General features: G+C 42.9%; 1 protein-coding gene across 1 annotated transcript in view; it reads right to left on the bottom strand.

Moving 5' to 3' along the window:
- LOC123498738 (long-chain-fatty-acid--CoA ligase ACSBG2-like) overlaps window positions 1–18947 on the bottom strand; it is an 82459-nt gene that overhangs the window by 19725 nt on the left and 43787 nt on the right. The window contains exon 2 of the mRNA XM_045246140.1: window positions 260–675. Coding sequence (XP_045102075.1) covers window positions 260–675 — 416 coding nt within the window. The remainder of the gene's footprint in view (window positions 1–259; window positions 676–18947) is intronic.

Raw genomic sequence — 18947 nt, 5'->3', positions numbered from 1 at the left:
CATACGAAAAGGGAATTTAAAGAGTTTGATTTTACTATTCCTAAGCTACAAAACTAATAGAGGAATACAGTTATAGGTCATTATAAAAACAAAAATGAAAGACAGAATAAAAAAAATAAATGTGAGGAAAAAAAAAAAGATAACTGCTTGCTGTTGTAATATTGTGTATAGTGAAGGTGATAAGATGCTGAGTATTCCCCATCACTCACCACCACCACACCTCTCACTCACTCACCCACTCACTCATTCACTCACTCACCTGTCTGCGGCTCTTCATTATCGTAGTGCACGTTGAGGGAAATCCTGTGGCCAGCGATGATGGAACCCACGGGCCCACTGTCCTCTTGTCCTCTTGGATCAGGCGCCATTTTTCCTCTACTGGGCCTTTTCTGCTGTTGGTCCTGTCTGATGTGTCTTGGGGCGATCTTGGCTCCCAGGAAGAAGTTACCGTTTGTGGCCGAGATGAGTTCCCTGCCTCTGTTTCTGCTGCTGACACTGCTACCACCGCTGCCACTCGTACTGCAGCTGCTGTTACTCGTGGAAGTGGTGGATATGTCGCTGCCGAAGGTGGAGAGTCTGCCCTTGGAGGAGAAGTGGGTGGCGGTGATCGGCGGCGTGGAGGTGTTGAGTCGAGGTGCGCTGCTGTAGTGGATGAAGTCGTCGGTAGCCACGAAGCTGCAGGGAGAAGGAAGGAAGGTTCGGGTTAGGGACGGTGAGGACTGACTGGCTAAGTGGTTGACCGGTTTAGGGTTATTCTAGGAAGTCCCTAACGAAAGGAGGAACTAGGAAAAAAAATACTTATACGTAGATGAAATACACGGTGGGAGAGAGAGAGAGAGAGAGAGAGAGAGAGAGAGAGAGAGAGAGAGAGAGAGAGAGAGAGAGAGAGAGAGAGAGAGAGAGAGAGAGACGTAGATGGGTGACATAGAGGACACGGAGACAGAGGGAGAGGAAAGGGTTAATGATGGCAGAGAGGGAGAGGGGAGGAAGAGAGAAAGGCAGGGAGGGAGGAAGGGCGGAGGAGGGAAGGCAAAGAGGGACGGAGGAAAGAGGAGCACGGAGGCCTATGAAATGCGACACACACACACACACACACACACACACACACACACACACACACACACACACACACGTCACCACCACCACCACCACAACCTTTCCTGACACGTGGGCATGGGGTGATGATAGTGAAGGTCAATCCAAACACAAGACGCTGCGGGCCATACACACACACACACACACACACACACACACACACACACACACACACACACACACACACACACGGAAGGCACAAAAACACACCTGCACATCCGCCCGACCGAGAAGGGAACCCACATTTACATTTCACCAATAAGACAATCCACAGCCTCGTTTCACCACCACCAGGAGATTCAAAGTGTACAAACGAATGCAGTGTTTCCCTATATCGTACTGACACGTTTCCAGCGTAAGGTTATTATCTTCATCCTTTACCTCTCTCTCTCTCTCTCTCTCTCTCTCTCTCTCTCTCTCTCGTCTCCTCCAGTAAGAAAATTGATAACAAATATGAAAATGTGATGAAAATAAAGTCTACTGCTGCTACTACTACTACTACTACTACTACTACTACTACTACTACTACTACTACCATACCAATCCTCTCCCCTAACACGCTATCACGCTACCATCACATTCTTAAACCTCCGATGGCTGCTTGCTTCTTCTCCTCCTCCTCCTCCTCCTCCTCCTTCCCTCTCTCCTCATCTCACTGCAGGAAAGGTCGGTATTTCCCCAAAACTCTTCTGGGCAATCCACAATGCGTAACTCACAGGACAGACTGACTACGCTTACTCCAGTCCACTCAGCCACCACCACACAGCCACGTCCAGTCCCCCAACTACACCCCCACACCCAGTAACGCGGACTTCCCCATCCCAGAATACGAGGAATACCAATGCTATCTTGCCCAACCTATTCCTACGAAGTCCACGTGATTTCTCCGCGTCACAGATAAAGAAAACGTGTACTGTGGACCCTATTCAGAAACACTACAGCGTCGCAATTTCACTGTTTCAAAAGGTTCCTGATCAAGTGACACTAATTTTTCAAGGGTGTTTTTGTGGTTCTAGTGACAAATGAACAAGGATACTACGAAATTTACAGGAGAAATACCATCAGTAACCTATTATCTCTGTGTTCCTTTTAAAATAGTTGTGGTGAGAGAGCGGAGCGTTTCAGAATAGGGGCCTGTATCTATCATGTCGTCCTGTTGGTAAGAGTTCAACGTTGGTTCAAAAATGTTAATCTGCTTCAAAACTTGGCACAAAATAATACAGTTGGGTGTCTTTCTGGGCCTGTATTCTGAAAGGCTTTGCTCTCACCACGACTATTTTCCAAGGCCACAGAGATGATTAGCGGGGTTTTCAAGAGTGTTTCTCCAGTTAATAATGTAGAAATCTTGTCACTCTGCCTCTAGAACCATAAAAACACCTTAAAAACTCGTGTCAATTTAAATAAAGCCTTTTGAAATAGGTGAAGGTGAAGCGCAGAAGTTTTTTAAAGAATACGACCCCCTGGTGTGTAGGAAGTGTGGTTTGTTTCATTTTGTTTTGCCAGGTTTATTGTCGCCTTTATTTTTGTTTTACCAAATCTATTCTTGCCTTTACATAGTTTTTTTTTTTTTTTTTTTTTTTTTTACGTGGTTTATTGTAGTTTAATTTTGCTTCACCAGGTTTATTGTCGTCTTTATTCTTGTTTCACCAGGTGCATTGTCGCCTTTTTTTTTTTTTTTTCTTTCTCCTCACCAGGTTTAATGTCACCTTTATTTTTGTTTCATCAGGTTTATTGTTCCCTCAAATAAAAAAATATGTTTCAATCGTTCCTATGGCTGAAAAAGAAAGAAAGAAAGAAAAAAGAAAAAAAAAAGAAAGGCCAAATAAGTTACGTTGCCTCTGAACTCAAGAAGAACAGTTTAGAAAAAGAAGGAAAGACATATATTGATTAGATATCTTTTATAACACCACAATAAAAAAAAAAAGATAACTTGACACTGAACAAAAAGACACGTGTTGTTATTCCTCTCCTGTGACTCCCGAGTTATTTCCAAAGACTGACGGAAAGGTAAGCATAATTCAGCATTCTTGGCCATACATTTATAAAGGGACTATACTCAGGAACCTCCACTTTATAGCAGCGCAAGAAGTTAAACGTGTTGAAAAAGTGGTAGGAATCTGTCATGACGTCTTCAGAATCGCTTACGTCTAGTCCTTGGAAAGTGATACGTGAATATGAATAAAAGAAGTAGAGGAAGAACAGGAGGTGAGGGCTCATGGCCACGCTGAAACCCTCCTCAGCCCATGACGGAAAGGAATCAGAAGCCATTGCACACTGACACGCGCGTCCTTCTTGTCCTCGAAATTTATTGAAGGTTCTGAATTACGTATAGCCTTCCCCCCCTTCCTCTCCACCACCCCCCTTCCCTCCACCGTGCTGTAATTCTCAACATACTAAACATTGTCCCTAAAATACACTCAAGGTTCGGTTTTGTATTGCGTCGAAATTTATTGAAGGTTTTGAATTATGTATTGTCTCCTCCCCCCTTCCCCTCACAGCCCCGCACAGCCCCTCCACTCCTCCATCGTGCTGTAATTCTCAACATACTAAACGTTGTCCCTAAAATGAACTCAAGGTTTGTTTCTGTATTGCGTCTCCGCCTCTCTCGTCCAGCTCTTCATAAGCAGATCACTCTCACTCACTCCCACAAGGATACACTAGTTGTTATTACTGCGCACTTGAGAGAGAGAGAGAGAGAGAGAGAGAGAGAGAGAGAGAGAGAGAGAGAGAGAGAGAGAGAGATTTACTCTCCACTCTCAACTCTGAAGTCAACAGTTCAGCATCTGAAAAATTTAACTTACATTGCATTTTATTCCCCACGATGAGACAAAATGTGACTTAATTTTGTTCATTTATCTTATTTTTTGGTGATGTGAGGAACAGGATATTCTCTCTCTCTCTCTCTCTCTCTCTCTCTCTCTCTCTCTCTCTCTCTCTCTCTCTCTCTCTATCCCTTCAGAAAACTTACTCAAGAACCTGTTTTTTTTCCTACATAAATCTAAACCGGAAGTGAAGTGTAGATAATATTCTCTCTCTCTCTCTCTCTCTCTCTCTCTCTCTCTCTCTCTCTCTCTCTCTCTCTCTCTCTCTCTCTCTCTGTCCCTTCGCTTCCTGGCTGGCCAAGACCCTGGAGGAGGCGCATCTTAGGCAGTCCCCGCAGGTCGCCGCCCGCTGCCCTGTGGTCTGCCATACTGCCGGTGTGGCGCCAAGGACAACACTAGTTACACCGCAAGGCCACACCTTGATCGAGGAAGCTAAATCGAGCCGTTACATCTACATAGCAACATACTGTACATACATAATCCTCAGCCTTCCTACCACTATTGTTTTCGTTTGTCTCTCCTGCTCCTTTTTCTTTCTCTGGATACATTAACATACTGCAGTTCTTTGGCCGTATTCTGAAACGCTCTGCTCTCTCACCATCACTGTTTTCCAAAGGCTCCAGTTGAAGATCTCGTGCTTTCAAGGGTTTTTCTAAGGTTCTGGTGATAGATTGGCAAGATTGGCGAGTAAATTAAGAGGAGAAATTGTCTTAAACACCTTGGTATTCGTCTCTGTGGCCTTGGAATATTGTCGTGGTGAGAAAGCGAGGAATTTATGAATACGGGCGTTTATCTCACTGAATTTTAAGCATCAAGAGGTTTTTCCCTCTTTTACTCTTCCTTTCTACGAATATACATATAAACACATAGTACATACATAAATAGAATCCTAACCCAATCCTAATTAAGCCCTACAGCACCATGACGCGTTTCCATATTCATTCTGCTTACTATCTGGTGATTCTATACAGCTTCAGAAACTTATGTGGGGATTAAAAACAGTAAAGACTGTGGCCACTAATTTTTCTGACCTCCATATACCCTTCCTGATGTCAATAAAATGGTCTAATCGCACTACACAAATCCCAGGGTAAAAATGTGTCTCAGTACTGAAGGGGTTACTACAATCCTAACCCTTGTTTCCAGTCACTGTTCTTGGCGAAATACACATATACAAATTTCAAGCCTAATAGCCATTACTATTATCTTTTTTTTTTCTACTTCTATTTTGAAGAGAAGAACAATGACACGGTAGTTCTTGTCAAGGTTAAGTATTTTTTTTTTCTTCTTTTATGACATGAGGACGAATGAGGAACGGTAAGACATTTTTCTCTGTCATCACTGGAACGTTAAACAAACGAAGCATATCATAAAGCATCCAAAAACGAGAAAACAAGAAAGGTAAGCAAGCACCGCCACTGTATTGCCATGTCCACCACTGCCTTCCAGCTGCTCACACGGAAATGAAAAGAAGAATCGGTTAAGAGAAGATGACAAAGGGCACACTATAACTAAATACACAAAGAAAGAGGGAGAAAGAGAAAAGCAAGCAACGTCACTGAGTCATGTCCACTACTGCCTTCCAACTGCTTACATGGAAATGAAAAGAAAAATCAGCAAAGAGAAGATTACAAGGGCACACTTAACTAAATACACAAAGAAAGAGAGAAAAAAAGAAAAGAGAAAAGCAAGCAACGTCACTGAGTCATGTCCACCACTGCCTTCCAGCTGCTCACACGGATATAAAAATGAGGAATCAGTTAACAAGATGACAAGGACACACTAGACTAAATACACAAAGCAATATATATAGAGAAAACAAGAAAGTAAGTATGCAATGTCAGCGTATTGTCATGTCCACCACTGCCTTCTAACTGTTCACAGGGAAATGAAATAAAGAATCAGTGAAAGAGATGACAAGGGCAAACAATACAGCTAAATACACAAAGAAAGAGAGAGAGGGGAAAAAAAAGTAAAACAGCAAGTAATGTCACCGTATTGTCATATTCAGCACTGCCTTCCAACTGTTCACATGGAAATGAAAAGAAGAATAAGAGATGATGATAAGGACAAACACTATAACTAAATACACAAGGAGAGAGAGAGAGAGAGAGAGAGAGAGAGAGAGAGAGAGAGAGAGAGAGAGAGAGAGAGCAATGAACGTCACAGCATTGTCCACCAGTGTCTTGCAATTATTGACACGGAAATAAAAAAGAAAAAAAATCAGTGAAGGGAAGAAGAGAAGCGTAATCACAGAAAAAAAAAAAGATGATTCAGACACAGAAAGAGAAAAAACGAAAGAGAAGAGGCAAGCAACGTCAATACATTCACATCAAACACTACTTTCCACTTATTCCACAGTAGAATGAGAAGCAGAATCATATTGAAGAAGACAACTGAGACACACTCTTACTACAAATATAAAAAAGCAAAAAAAAAGACAGAAAAGATGACAAGGGCGTTTTATCTCACCGAATTTTAAGCATCAGGAGTTATTATTTTCCCTCTTTTACTCTTCTTTTCTACACACCTTGAGATTTGTGTAGTCCGATTAGACCATTTTATCGTCACTATATTCACACCAAGCACTCCCTTCAAATTATTCCATAGAAGAAAAAGAAGTAGAATCATGTAAAAGAAGATAACTAAGACACGCTATAGCTATACACACAAAAATAAAGAAAAAAGCAAGAATCAGCAAAAAACAGGATGACAGAGAGAGAGACAGACACGAGACAAGGAGCCTGACACGTCCCTGACCATCATAGGCAAACACAAGGCGACTGACTGACTACACAAGTAAACAAGTCAAACAGGTCCTGAGTCTTGCGCGATAAACGGATGGATGTCTGCACCGTAACAAGATTTCCTGCCACAAGCCGCTCTCAACGCAACAACTGGAAACTGGACACTGGAAACAGGAAACTCCGTGTGCATAATAAACTGACAGGAAGCTCACCACAGGAAGAAATAAAGACTTGAATGTAAAAATTGTAAAAAGACTAAAGAATAAAACCTATGATTTTCTACAGACATTTGCAAAAAAGGTCAGAAATATAGGAAGTTCACTTGAGTTGTTTGTGGAGGAGGGGGAAGAAGAAGAATATCAACAAAAAAAGCAGAACAAGAACAAGAAGAAGAAGAAGAAGCGATACAGGAAGTGAAAAAGTGTTCAAAAGGAGGAGGAGGAGGAGGAGGAGGAGGAGGAGGAGGAGGAGAAAAAGGAAGAAGATAAGTACGAAAGAAGAGAATCGCATCTGAACTATAAACATAACAAAAACAGAGAGAGAGAGAGAGAGAGAGAGATACCCAACCACTACAAGCAAGCCATACACTATCACACATGACACATTTAGGTCGAAATATTGGCACCATTCCTGTCCTTGCTGGGCTAAATGAGACCCACAGTAAGACCCACTCGCCACTCACCGCCCCTTGGCACCATCAGGCACTATACCTGACGGCGGCACTGAAGGCTGGGCGAAAATATAACACGCATGCAAACACGACATACGGAGAGACAGACAGACAGACAGATGCAGAAGTGGCCATGTTGCTTATGTTTTTTGCTCTGGTAATAATGATGATGGTGGTGGTGGTGGTGGTGGTTGGAGGAGGAGGAGGAGACGGAGGAGGAGGAGGAGGAGGAGGAGGAGGAGGAGGAGGAGGAGGAGGAGGAGGAGGAGGAGGAGGAGGAGGAGGAGGAGAAGAAGAAGAAAAAGAAGAAGAAAAGAAGATGAAGAAGAAGACAAAACCAACTAACATAACTACAACAACAACAACAACAACAACAACAACAATAACAACAACAACAACAGCAACAAGAAACAAACAAACAAGAACATAATAAATGAAAGGAAAAAAATATCAATTGAACTCTCTCTCTCTCTCTCTCTCTCTCTCTCTCTCTCTCTCTCAAACACAGTCTCACCTCAGACGCACTGGTATGACGCCACCATCAGCGCCTCCTTCGACATTCCTTCTCCGTTCACGCATCTTGAACAATAGTTGACTTCACCGAACAACCAACACACACACACGCACTGACTATAACACCACCGCCACCAATGCTCCCCTGTGTGTGTGTGTGTGTGTGTGTGTGTGTGTGTGATACAGCTATAAGAATGAAACCCACATATCATAAAAGGTGGTGATCTTTCTCAAATCTCCACATTGAGTCACGTCGCAATAATAACGAGACACACACACACACACACACACACACACACACACACACACACACACACACACACACACCATAAAAGTGGAAAAACTCCCTGACAAACGAGTAACGATTGCAGAAGAGAGAGACCATTTAGTGACGGAGGAGGAGGAGGAGGAGGAAACATAAAACACAGGTTGGAGCAAACATAACGCTTCATCATTAAACGTCTAAGTTCCGTTAAACAAGCAAGAAGATAAACAAACACGCCAAATCAGAAAGTAAACAAAGAGAAGGAAGGAAGGAAGGAAGAGAATGTTAATCCCTACCCATTAATACCTCCCTTATGAGGATTCTGCTCCTCCTCCTCCTCCTCCTCCTCCTCCTCCTCTTCCTCTTCCTCTTCCTCCTCCTCCTCTTCAGCATTGTCATGATCCTAGAGGTGCAGATATTATATTCCAAAATCTTAATATGTATTTATCTTCTTTTCTTTTTGTATCTATATTTGTTCACTACAGGAAACGTTGAGTCATCTGCATTCTAGATATAATAGAACTTCATCTTTCGTAAATAACTTGTTCAGGTTAGGTTAAGCTACGGTTAAGTTGGGTTCGGCTCGGTTTAAGTTTGGTTACGGTTTGGTTCGGTTCAGTTAAGTTCGGTTATGTTACGGCTGGGTTAGGTCAAGATACGTTATGGTTAAGTTAGGTTAGCTTCATTTGGTTCGGTTCGGTTATGGTTTGGTTACGTTTAGATTAATTTCAGTTCGGTTAGGTTAGGTTATGGTTGAGTTAGGTTAAAATAAGTTACGGTTCTTTTCGGTTTTCGTTTGGTTTGGTTCGGTTAGGTTTGGTTAGGCATTCTGTTACATATGCGGTACAATAAATGCTGTGTACTGCATGTTATCTTATCTTATAAACACGCCGTCTATCACAACTAGGAAAAAATTGTTTGGAATGTTAAAAGATCGAAGCATTAAACAGTCATTTTCTTTCCTCTTTACATGAAACACTACAAAATTTACCTTAATCCATGCAGCAGTCTTGTCTTGCATAAATCCACAAATAAATAACACACATAAGAATTAAACATGATCAAGACAGCCAAATAATAAACAATAAAGGCAACAATTACAAATATGCAAACAGTAAAAAGCTTCCTCTCTCTTCTCATCTACAATAGCATCAACACTGCGTCATTTTCCCTCACGAACCAGCGACACATTACGCGGTTTTACAGTTTTCATCTCATTCCTTGCCTCGTAAACTCAGCAGATGGGAGACGAACCGTCCTTGCTACGAATGAGACGGAGTAAGGTGAAAGGGAAGGAAGGGAAGGGAAGGGAAGGGAAGGGAAGTGAGGTATAGGAAAGGTCATGGAGGGATTTTTACAACTTTCCCCCGCGACATCGATACGCAGAGTTTGATAGATTGGATATAGGACACCACAACAACGGGGTCATGTGGTGCTATGCAAGGACAGGAGTAACGTGTAGAATGACCACTGATAACTCACTCTAATCTTATCGATCTATAAAAAAAAAAAAGATCAATATATTGGAAAGGAAAACTAAAACAGGAAAACATAAACATACGCTCTGAATAGAAAAGAAACAGGACGATAGGAGAGAAAAACAGTTAAAGAAGGAAACAAAAGAGGGTTGAGAAAAGAGGGGGAGAGAGAACGCGGGAAGAGGGAAACATTTGAAAATTTAAATCCCCTAGAATATCGATCGGCGGGGAGCTGGGACTGGTGCACGCGGCGGCTTGGAGAACGTAAACACAGACCAGTGGGAGGCGCCGGGCTGACGTCACGCGCCCCGCCCGCGATTCTCAGCCTGTGAGTGGCGGGAATGAAGGTGGCGTGATGTGGAGGGCGACGTGGGATAGCACACACAGAGCGTATTATTTATAGAGTACGCCCCCTAACTCTGCTACCTCGCGCTTAGGAGAGATGCGGTGTATGAGTGTGTGTGTGTGTAACAGTGGTGGTCAATGTAACGCGTAAGCAAGAATGAAGTATGTTGTGTTTGGGTTTCTCCAACTTTCTCATTCGTTGACACTGTAAAGGTTTATGGTCGTAAGGTCTGTTAGTGTAGCCAGGGATAGAGAAAAAAAAAATGTGCAAGTTTAAAGGCAAAGAGCAAGCCAGTTTGAGGTCTTTGTAGCGGCAAGGGCACGCGAGTCAGGCAATGGTAGCAATAAGAGTAGTGGTTAAGTGGAAGCAGTTGTGTTTGTTGTAATTGATGTAGTAGTAGAAGTAGTAGTCGTAGTAAAAGAAGTAGTAAAAGTAGAAGTAGCAAAAGTAGTAGTAGTAGTAGTAGTAGTAGAAGTAGTAAAAGGAGAAGGCAGTAGTAGTAGTAGTAGTAGTAGTAGTAGTGCAGCAGCAGCAGCAGCAGCAGCAGCAGTAACAAATGGTACAACTAGCACCCTTACCGGAATTGGTATCTAACAACGCACATGACATTTATCAACCTGGCGGGAAGCCTTGTCGATTTGTTATACTTTTTGTAACAGGAGGAGAAAAAAGAAAAACGAATACCATGTCAAGGGAAGGATGAGACAGCATCACTCACTCCCTACTCTGCTGGGATGAAAACATGGTCACACACACACACACACACACACCTGTCGAACTCCACCATGCCTAGAAACTCCAGCCAGGCAAATAAACCGTGAAGTAAGTCCTCAATAGAACCTCTCTCTCTCTCTCTCTCTCTCTCTCTCTCTCTCTCTCTCTCTCTCTCTCCACACTTCTAATGCTCACTATCGAAGGAGGCGCCGAGGACAGGTGGGGTGAAAAACTGGAGGTGCAGGAGGGAGCAACGTACCTTTATGACCCACTGGACACCTGCCAACACTGTCCTGACTCTGCTTGAGGTCAATAACATTACTACTGCTAGGGAGGAAGAGAGAGGCGGAAGACACGTGTGGTAGGAAGCAATATTTTTCGTCCTCCTTGTACTTGTTCTATTCTAGTCAACTAAAATTATAGATAGTTATCATCCAAATCTCTTACTTTTACTACTACTACTACTAAAACCAGTCTCAGCCTCCTCTTTTAACAATTACTACTGCTACTGCTACTGCTGCTGCTGCTACTACTACTACTACTACTACTACTACTACTACTACTACTACTGCTGCTGCTGCTGCTACTACTACTACTATTACTACTACTACTACTGCTGCTGCTGCTACTACTACTACTACTACTACTACTACTACTACTACTAAAACCATTCTCAGCCTCCTCTTTTAACAGTTACTACTACTACTACTACTACTACTACTACTACTACCACTACTACTACTACTACTACTACTACTACTACTACTACTACCACCACCACCATCACTACAACTTTTCTACTATTTCTTTCTGCAATGACTTGACCACATTTTTCTCTTGGTCCAGACTCCCATTTTCTATATTGCAAGTAAAGGCTTCGGAATGTCATGTGAATTTAGTTTCTCCGTCTCACCTCACCTCACACCCCTTACGATACACCTCCCCTCACCTCACACCCCTTATAATACACCCTCCTCCCTCCCTTTCATCCTTTCCCTCTCCTGTCCACGCACGCACTCCGCCCTGACGTCAGCCCCCTCCTGACGTCAAACAAGTTGCGAAAATATCATCAGGGCACCACAACATCATTCCTCCCATACCGCCAGAGGGGAGCATGGGGCACAGGGCATCCCACCCCCTCTAGCACCATCACCGTCCCCTTCAGCTGCTTTTTTCAGCCACCATCTGCCTCACACCAGTTGTCTTCTGCGTCTTAACCTGCCTCATACGTTCGTTACAGAAATAAAGCAACAGACACAGTGCTTGACATTATAATCTAGGCTGGCAGTGTAGAAGTTAAAAGTGTGCATGATGTTTACAGGTGAGTGAAGGTAAAGGGAAGGAGGAAAGAGTGAGAGGAAGTGATGAAAGAAAGGTAAGAGGAAGGGAAATCATGCATGGGAAAAAAAAAGTAATGGAAAAGATAATCAGTGAGGAAGTGAAAAAAAAAAAAAAGTGCAGAAATAGATGTAAAGAAGTAAGACGAAAAAAAGAGAATAAGAAGCAAAGCAAGAATAGAAAAGGAAGAAGAAAGTGAAAAGTAAAATGACGAGAAAACAGGAAATAAAAAAGAAAATAAGGAGAAAGGAAGAAAGTGACGGTAGTAGTTTATGAACGAAGAGGAAAGGAAGGAGAGAAAGCCGAGCAATAAAAGAGGAAATGAACAAAAAAAGAAACCTGTACACTTATTAGAAATTTGATATCACAACAACAAAGACAGTGTAGATTGAGAAGCACTCGTCCTCCACATCTTTAGCACGACCACAGACGACTGCAGAGAATAAACAAACCACTCAGCAGCTGCACGACCTCACAGGTGATGAATCATGCATATCTAACGTCCCCAAGGATGTGACTGGAGGAGACGATGCTGGCTGGGATGGGAACTGATGTGCAAGTGAACGCGAGACCTCATGACTCATCAAACTAAGGGCGCATCAAATTAACCTCTTCAATACTGAGACGCATCTTTACTTTAGACGATTTTATTTACATCAGGAAGCGTCTATGGAGGTCAGAAGATCAATAGCTAGAGTCTTCACTATTTTAATCCGCACGTAAGTTTCTGAAGCTGTATAAAATCGCCAAATAACTAGTAACCAGAATGAGTATGAAAACGTGTCATGGTACTGAAGGGATTAACGCTAGGCAGGCTCCATCTTTGACGTCAGAGGTTTATCATACTAATCTTAACCAGAAGGTGTATTGTCAAACTGATAAATTTACTGACACATTTCTATTCACATTAACCCCTTCAGTACCATGACGCGTTTCCATATTAATTCTGCTTACTATTTTGGTGATTTTTATACAGCTTAAGAAACTTATGTGGGGATTAAAATAGTGTTCAAAGACTTTGGCCATTAATCTTTTAACTTCCATAGACCCTTCCTGATCTAAATAAAAGTCTAATCAATAATCAATACCCAAAATTCATGGTAAAAAATGCGTTCCAATACTGAAGGCGTTAATAAAAAAAAAAAAAAAACAGTGCAAACTTTCCGATAACTAACATAAAATAAAGAACAATAATCACAAACACAATGGATTATTAGAGAGAATTATAAAGCTCACGACAAAGTATATAAAGTTCAATTCCCAGCCACGTCATAAAGCAAAATGTATCAAGTGTCACGTTCTGTAACAAGATATCCAACAGACTAGAGAGCATAAGTAAGAGGAAACACTAAACACAGCTAATGAATAAAGTTAAGAGAGCTGTGACCACAAAAATAGATAGGTACGCAGGTGAAGGGTCAACGTCACTGTTAACGGCACTAATAACCCCAGCAGGTGGAATAAAGACGAGGTAAAAGATAAAGGTAAAGCAATAAGCGGCACGTCTTTATGTCTTGTCTCTTCCCATCCACATCAACTGACTTCCTTTTCCTCCTCCACCATCTTCATCTTAACCCATTCAGAACCATGCCGCGTTTCCGTACTCATTCTGCTTACTATTTGGCCATTAATCTTCTGACCTCCATAGACCCTTCCTAATGCATATAAAGTCATCTAATCACACTTAAAAATCAAAGTAAAAATGCGTCTCTGTATTGAAGGAGTTAAGTAAAAAGATACCTTGTAAAGTTCTGTAAAGAGCTTCAACTAGCATTTCAACTAAGAGGAAAGGTACACAGGTGAAGGTAGCCCCAAAACTTGCTCCTCCACCACAGCCACTTACTACTTTAACCTTTATCACCGTGCATACTTTCAGACTGCACCCTCAAACAATATATATCAGTCAGAGTCAGCACAATCGTGGAGAGAGAGATAATGATAACAAACTTCCTCCTTTTCACATAAGTACTGCCCTGGTCAAACGTCAAGTAATATTCTCCATAAACTACAAGTATTTATAGTTTTCATAAGTCAGCGAGTCAGCATAATCGTGGAGACAGCGATAAAGACAACAAACTTTTTCCTTTTCACATAAGTACTGCCCTGGTCAAACGTCAAGTAATATTCTGTAATAACTACAAGTATTCATAGTTTTTTTTCCCTCTGATATGCTAAAATGTATCAACTGTCAGGTTCTGTAACAAGATTTCCTGCAGAGAAGAGAACATAAGTAAGAGGAAACACTAAACATAGCCAGTGAATAAAGTTAAGTGACCTCTGACCACAAAAATATACACGTAAGCACTTTATCATTCATTCCTTCCCACATCACCACCACCACCACCACAACCACCACCACCACTACTAGAGCCACAAGCAGCTAATCTAACAGTCTTATAATGGAACTAAATACACATGATAGTTTAAGAATTCCAGCATCAATCAGTGTCTTATCTTCTCTGCATCAATTCAAGAAGCTCCAGGTAGAAAAATCTAAACAATCAACATAACCAACCTTATTATATGAAACTAAACACACATAACATACTAATCAATTTCAACACCACAGTCTTAAGCTACACCAAGAAACTTTAGGCAACACTCCAGACAGCAGGGCACAGGTAAGGAGCATCAGCTTTACTCTCTCACTCAGGTGTTTATTAAAGCCTTAAGCTGGGACCAGAACCGCTACACCTCTCCCACGTCTAAGAGAAAGCTGGTGATGTAGGGTACAAAGAACATTAAAGGGCTAGAGTCTGTGTTATGTCCAGTTTTTGCGATGGAAGGTTAGGAGAAAGAGTGAGGTGAGGAGATAGGGCGACGGAGCGAATGGGGAGGAAGTAGGTAAATGATAGGGGGTGTGGGAGTCTAGGTGGGCGGCGAAGAGAGAGTAATGGAGGTAGAGACAAGAGGAAGATAGTGCGCTGAGGAGAATGGAGAGAATGGAAAGGAGGGAGGTAAATGAGAGGGAGGTTCCTGGGGGGTGGAGAAGAGGGAATAATGGAAGCACAGAGAGAGAGAGAGAGAGAGAGAGAGAGAGAGAGAGAGAGAGAGAGAGAGAGAGAGAGAGAGAGAGAGAGAGAGAGAGAGAGAGAGAGAGAGAGAGAGAGAGAGAGAGAGAGAGAGAGAGTCACCCAAACCCAAACACCACCACTAACCCTTTCCTGTCACTCCCTTAATAAAAGCTGCATCTCATGAACGTATGTGAAGAGAGAGAATGAATCTTCAGTCTTCCCCCCCATACCCCCTCCATCACCCCATCACCATAATGTAAGAGTTGATCTGACTGACCTCACCTTTCACTCCATCACATCCTTCATTAATAAGACACTCGGTAATAAAACATTGTTACCTGCTACCTGTCATGCTTTCCTCTCTATATAAATTAACCTCGCATCTCATTAACCCTTTCATTATATCTGACACACCTTTCCTTAACCCCTTCACTACCATGACGCGTTTCCATATTCATTCTGCTTACTATCTGGTGATTTTATGCAGGTTCAGAAACTTATGTGGGTTAATCTTCTGACCCCCATAGAGCCTTCCTAATATAAATAAAATGGTCTAATCGTACACATATTTCAAGGTAAAAATGCGTCCTTATACTGAGACACCTTTCCTTCTACACTGCACTGGCCAGCAATTGCAATATATTCTTTCTTTTAATCTCTTCTTTCTTTCTTGTAGATGCTTATAAAGATTCTTGCATTGCTTTCCAGACCAGTGAAGTTCCATATCGTAGTGAAAGAGTCAAACATAGCGACTATCAATCTCGACCACTTCAGTACCATGACGCGTTTTTCATATTCATTCTAGTGACTATTTGGTGATTTTATAAACCTTCAGAAACTTATGTGAAAGATTAAAATAGTGAAGATCCTGCCCATTAATCTTCTGACCTCCATAGACCCTTCAATCAAATCTTCATATACCCTACACATGTTAAAAAAATGCGTCTCAGTACTGAATGGGTTAACATACAAACAAAACAACACATATGTGAATGATGCGAGGTGAAATCATCCACTTAATTCGAGACATGACATCATTTCTACCTGACCTCACCTCAACTCCTGCAGACACACTAACCCACACCACATTCCCGATCCCACCTACCAACTCACCCACCCACCCACACACACACACACAAGGATGGCCTGTCGTATGTATGTCGCATGAAGTCACAGCTTGGAATGAAGGTTGATGCAAAGAAGGTCAAAGAGAGAAGCAGACGAGGAGGGAAGAAGGTGGAAGGGGAAGGGTGAGGGGAAAGGGAAGGTAATGGGAAAGAAGAGGAGTCAGGGAGGGGGTGAGAATGGGGAAAATGGAAAATGGGGAATGGGAGTCGAGTTGCTTCCTAAAAGATTGCAGGTTGAGTTTTTTTTTTTTATTTTACTATTTAACTTAGAGAGAGAGAGAGAGAGAGAGAGAGAGAGAGAGAGAGAGAGAGAGAGAGAGAGAGAGAGAGAGAGAGAGAGAGCAATGAAAGCAACTAAGACGGATACACACAACCCTAAAATCACCTTGAAACAATTTACCAAACACACACAAGCACGACAAACATTTCCTACATCCTTTATCCAACATTCAGGGCAGCGGCAGGTCCCTAAGGAGAAGCCCAGGCCCTGAAGAACCCTAAGGTCTCTATGAAGGGAAAACGACACCCATGGGAGCTGAGTGAGGGACGCGGAGGAGCCGGCGAGGGACAATGCTGGTGAAAACAGGGAGTTATGTAAAGGTCCAACTCGTGGTGGTGGTGGTGGTGGTGGTGAAGTAGCAACAGCCTTATATAAGGACAGCAATTCACCTTCAGGGATGCCGCCAGTACTCTGACCTTCAGTTCTAGGGGGGTATCGGACGTGGCAGCATCGGGGGAGGGTGTGGGGAGGGGGGAAGGTAACAAATGGGTATAGTGAAGGACGGAGATTAGGGAGAGGAAGGAGAGGAAAGAGTCAGAGGTGGGAAGGGGGCGGATCAAGGGAGGGAGTTTACAAAGCCCATCAAAATAGGTTTAAAAATAGATGTGACTCTGGAGGGAGATAGAGGGAAGGAGGGAGGGACAATGATGATGATGATGATGACGAGAAACTATTCAAGATTGTGTGTTCTCTTATTCCATTGGTGCTATTGTTATTCGAAAAAAAGGCATTCATGTTTATCTGCAGGCATAACACCGCCCATCACCTGTGTGTGTGTGTGTGTGTGTGTGTGTGTGTGTGTGTGTGTGTGTGTGTGTGTGTGTGTGTGTGTGTGTAGATAAGTCAAGGAGCGGGGCGGGCGGCAGCAGGTCGCCACCATACCTGGCGGGCATCTAGAGGCCTGCCACATCTGGGTGCAGCCACCGCAGCGCCACCGTAGCGTGGCGGGGACCTTCAGGACTAGTGTCGAGGGCGCATTGGTGTCTCCACTTGATTTCTGAGGTGCAGACTATCGCTGAAGATATCGTGGGACGGACATGTTTTTATAGGGAAGAATGACTTGTATTCGCTCGCTACGTTAGTCATCAAATTAGTGTTCCGGGATGAGAAAGAAAGAAAAAGTGAGAAAAAGACAAGATCGGAAAAAATAACAATATCTTCTAGTAAGGACTTAATAGCACGAGTAGCTACTTCCTGTGCGATAAACGCTTCCTTATCTAGCATGCGTGAGTTAAGGGAATTACCGGTAGTTACTCCGCTTTTTCTTTCCGTGTCTCTGCTACGACACAATGACCTTGGGAATAACAAGCAAGACCTCTTCCACGATAACATCTACGTTTGCGAGGTAAGGCCGGTACTTCCCTACCTCCTCCTGCCCCTCTCCCTCCTCTTCCTACCTCTCCCAGTACACCATCTCTGTTTCAAGGTCAACACGCAATGAATGTCCTGAAGAAGCTCCCTTTTCTCTCGCTTTCTCTTGTGAAGGGCAAATATGTTGGTCTTCGTGAAGGTTAAAGAGAAACTGCTGATGAAAACGTGAACTTGAGAAATGCTGGAGGGAGGGAAGTAAGGAAGGACGTGAGGAGGAATCAGAGCGGGAAGGATGCGTGTGGGGGTAAAGAAGTTGATGTTCAGAAAAAGGAAGTCAACTTGAGACCTGCCATCACAACCTCACCAACCCAAACACAAGCTAATAATCCTTTGCGCAGGTGTTCAGGCCAGGTGCGCTGGGAACGGTGGCAAGGCGACACACACACACACACACACACACACACACACACACACACACACACACACACACACACACACACACACGTGACAGAGTGAGAGAGAGAGAGAGAGAGAGAGAGAGAGAGAGAGAGAGAGAGATGAAATTTTTAAAGCAATGTTTGGATATATTCTCTCTCTCTCTCTCTCTCTCTCTCTCTCTCTCTCTCTCTCTCAGCCATGAACGTAATGAATGCAGCGTCTCAACATCACACCACTGCAACCTTCACTTTCTACACATGGTCTTTCCCGCGTCCTGTCAGCGCCATCGAGCAGATCTGGGGCAAGAGAGAGAGGAGCTACCGTGTCCTCATGAGATTACAATACTATGCTCTCATGAGTTTCCTACAACTCAAGGTAAATACATCCAGAACAACCTCAGTGTAATTTTGAATAGACATGAAGGAAAGGAATGGTCGTGCAGTAGATTGCATGGGTGTTTGTAATTTGTAGTTGTTCTTAACCCATTCAGTATACCATGATGCATTTTTCATATTAATTCTGCCTAATATTTGGTGATTTTTGTATGGCTTCAGAAACTTATGTGGGGATTAAATGGTGGAGATTCTGGCCAATAATTTTCTGACGTCCACAGACCCATTGAAATGTGATAAAATCGTCTAATCACACCCAAAACTCAAGGGGAAAAATGCGTCCCAGTACTGAAGAGGTTAAGCAATTGGTCTAAAGTGACACAATAACATCGACCTCAGCTCATCTTCCTCACTTGACAATGCTGCAACTCTCTCCTGCCTGCATGGGTCAGCTGCG

This window comes from Portunus trituberculatus, chromosome 48 (assembly GCF_017591435.1).
Source record: "Portunus trituberculatus isolate SZX2019 chromosome 48, ASM1759143v1, whole genome shotgun sequence".
Taxonomy (NCBI): domain Eukaryota; kingdom Metazoa; phylum Arthropoda; class Malacostraca; order Decapoda; family Portunidae; genus Portunus; species Portunus trituberculatus.
The sequence above is the reverse complement of the archived record's forward strand: the minus strand, read 5'-3'. Positions and strand labels throughout refer to the sequence as shown.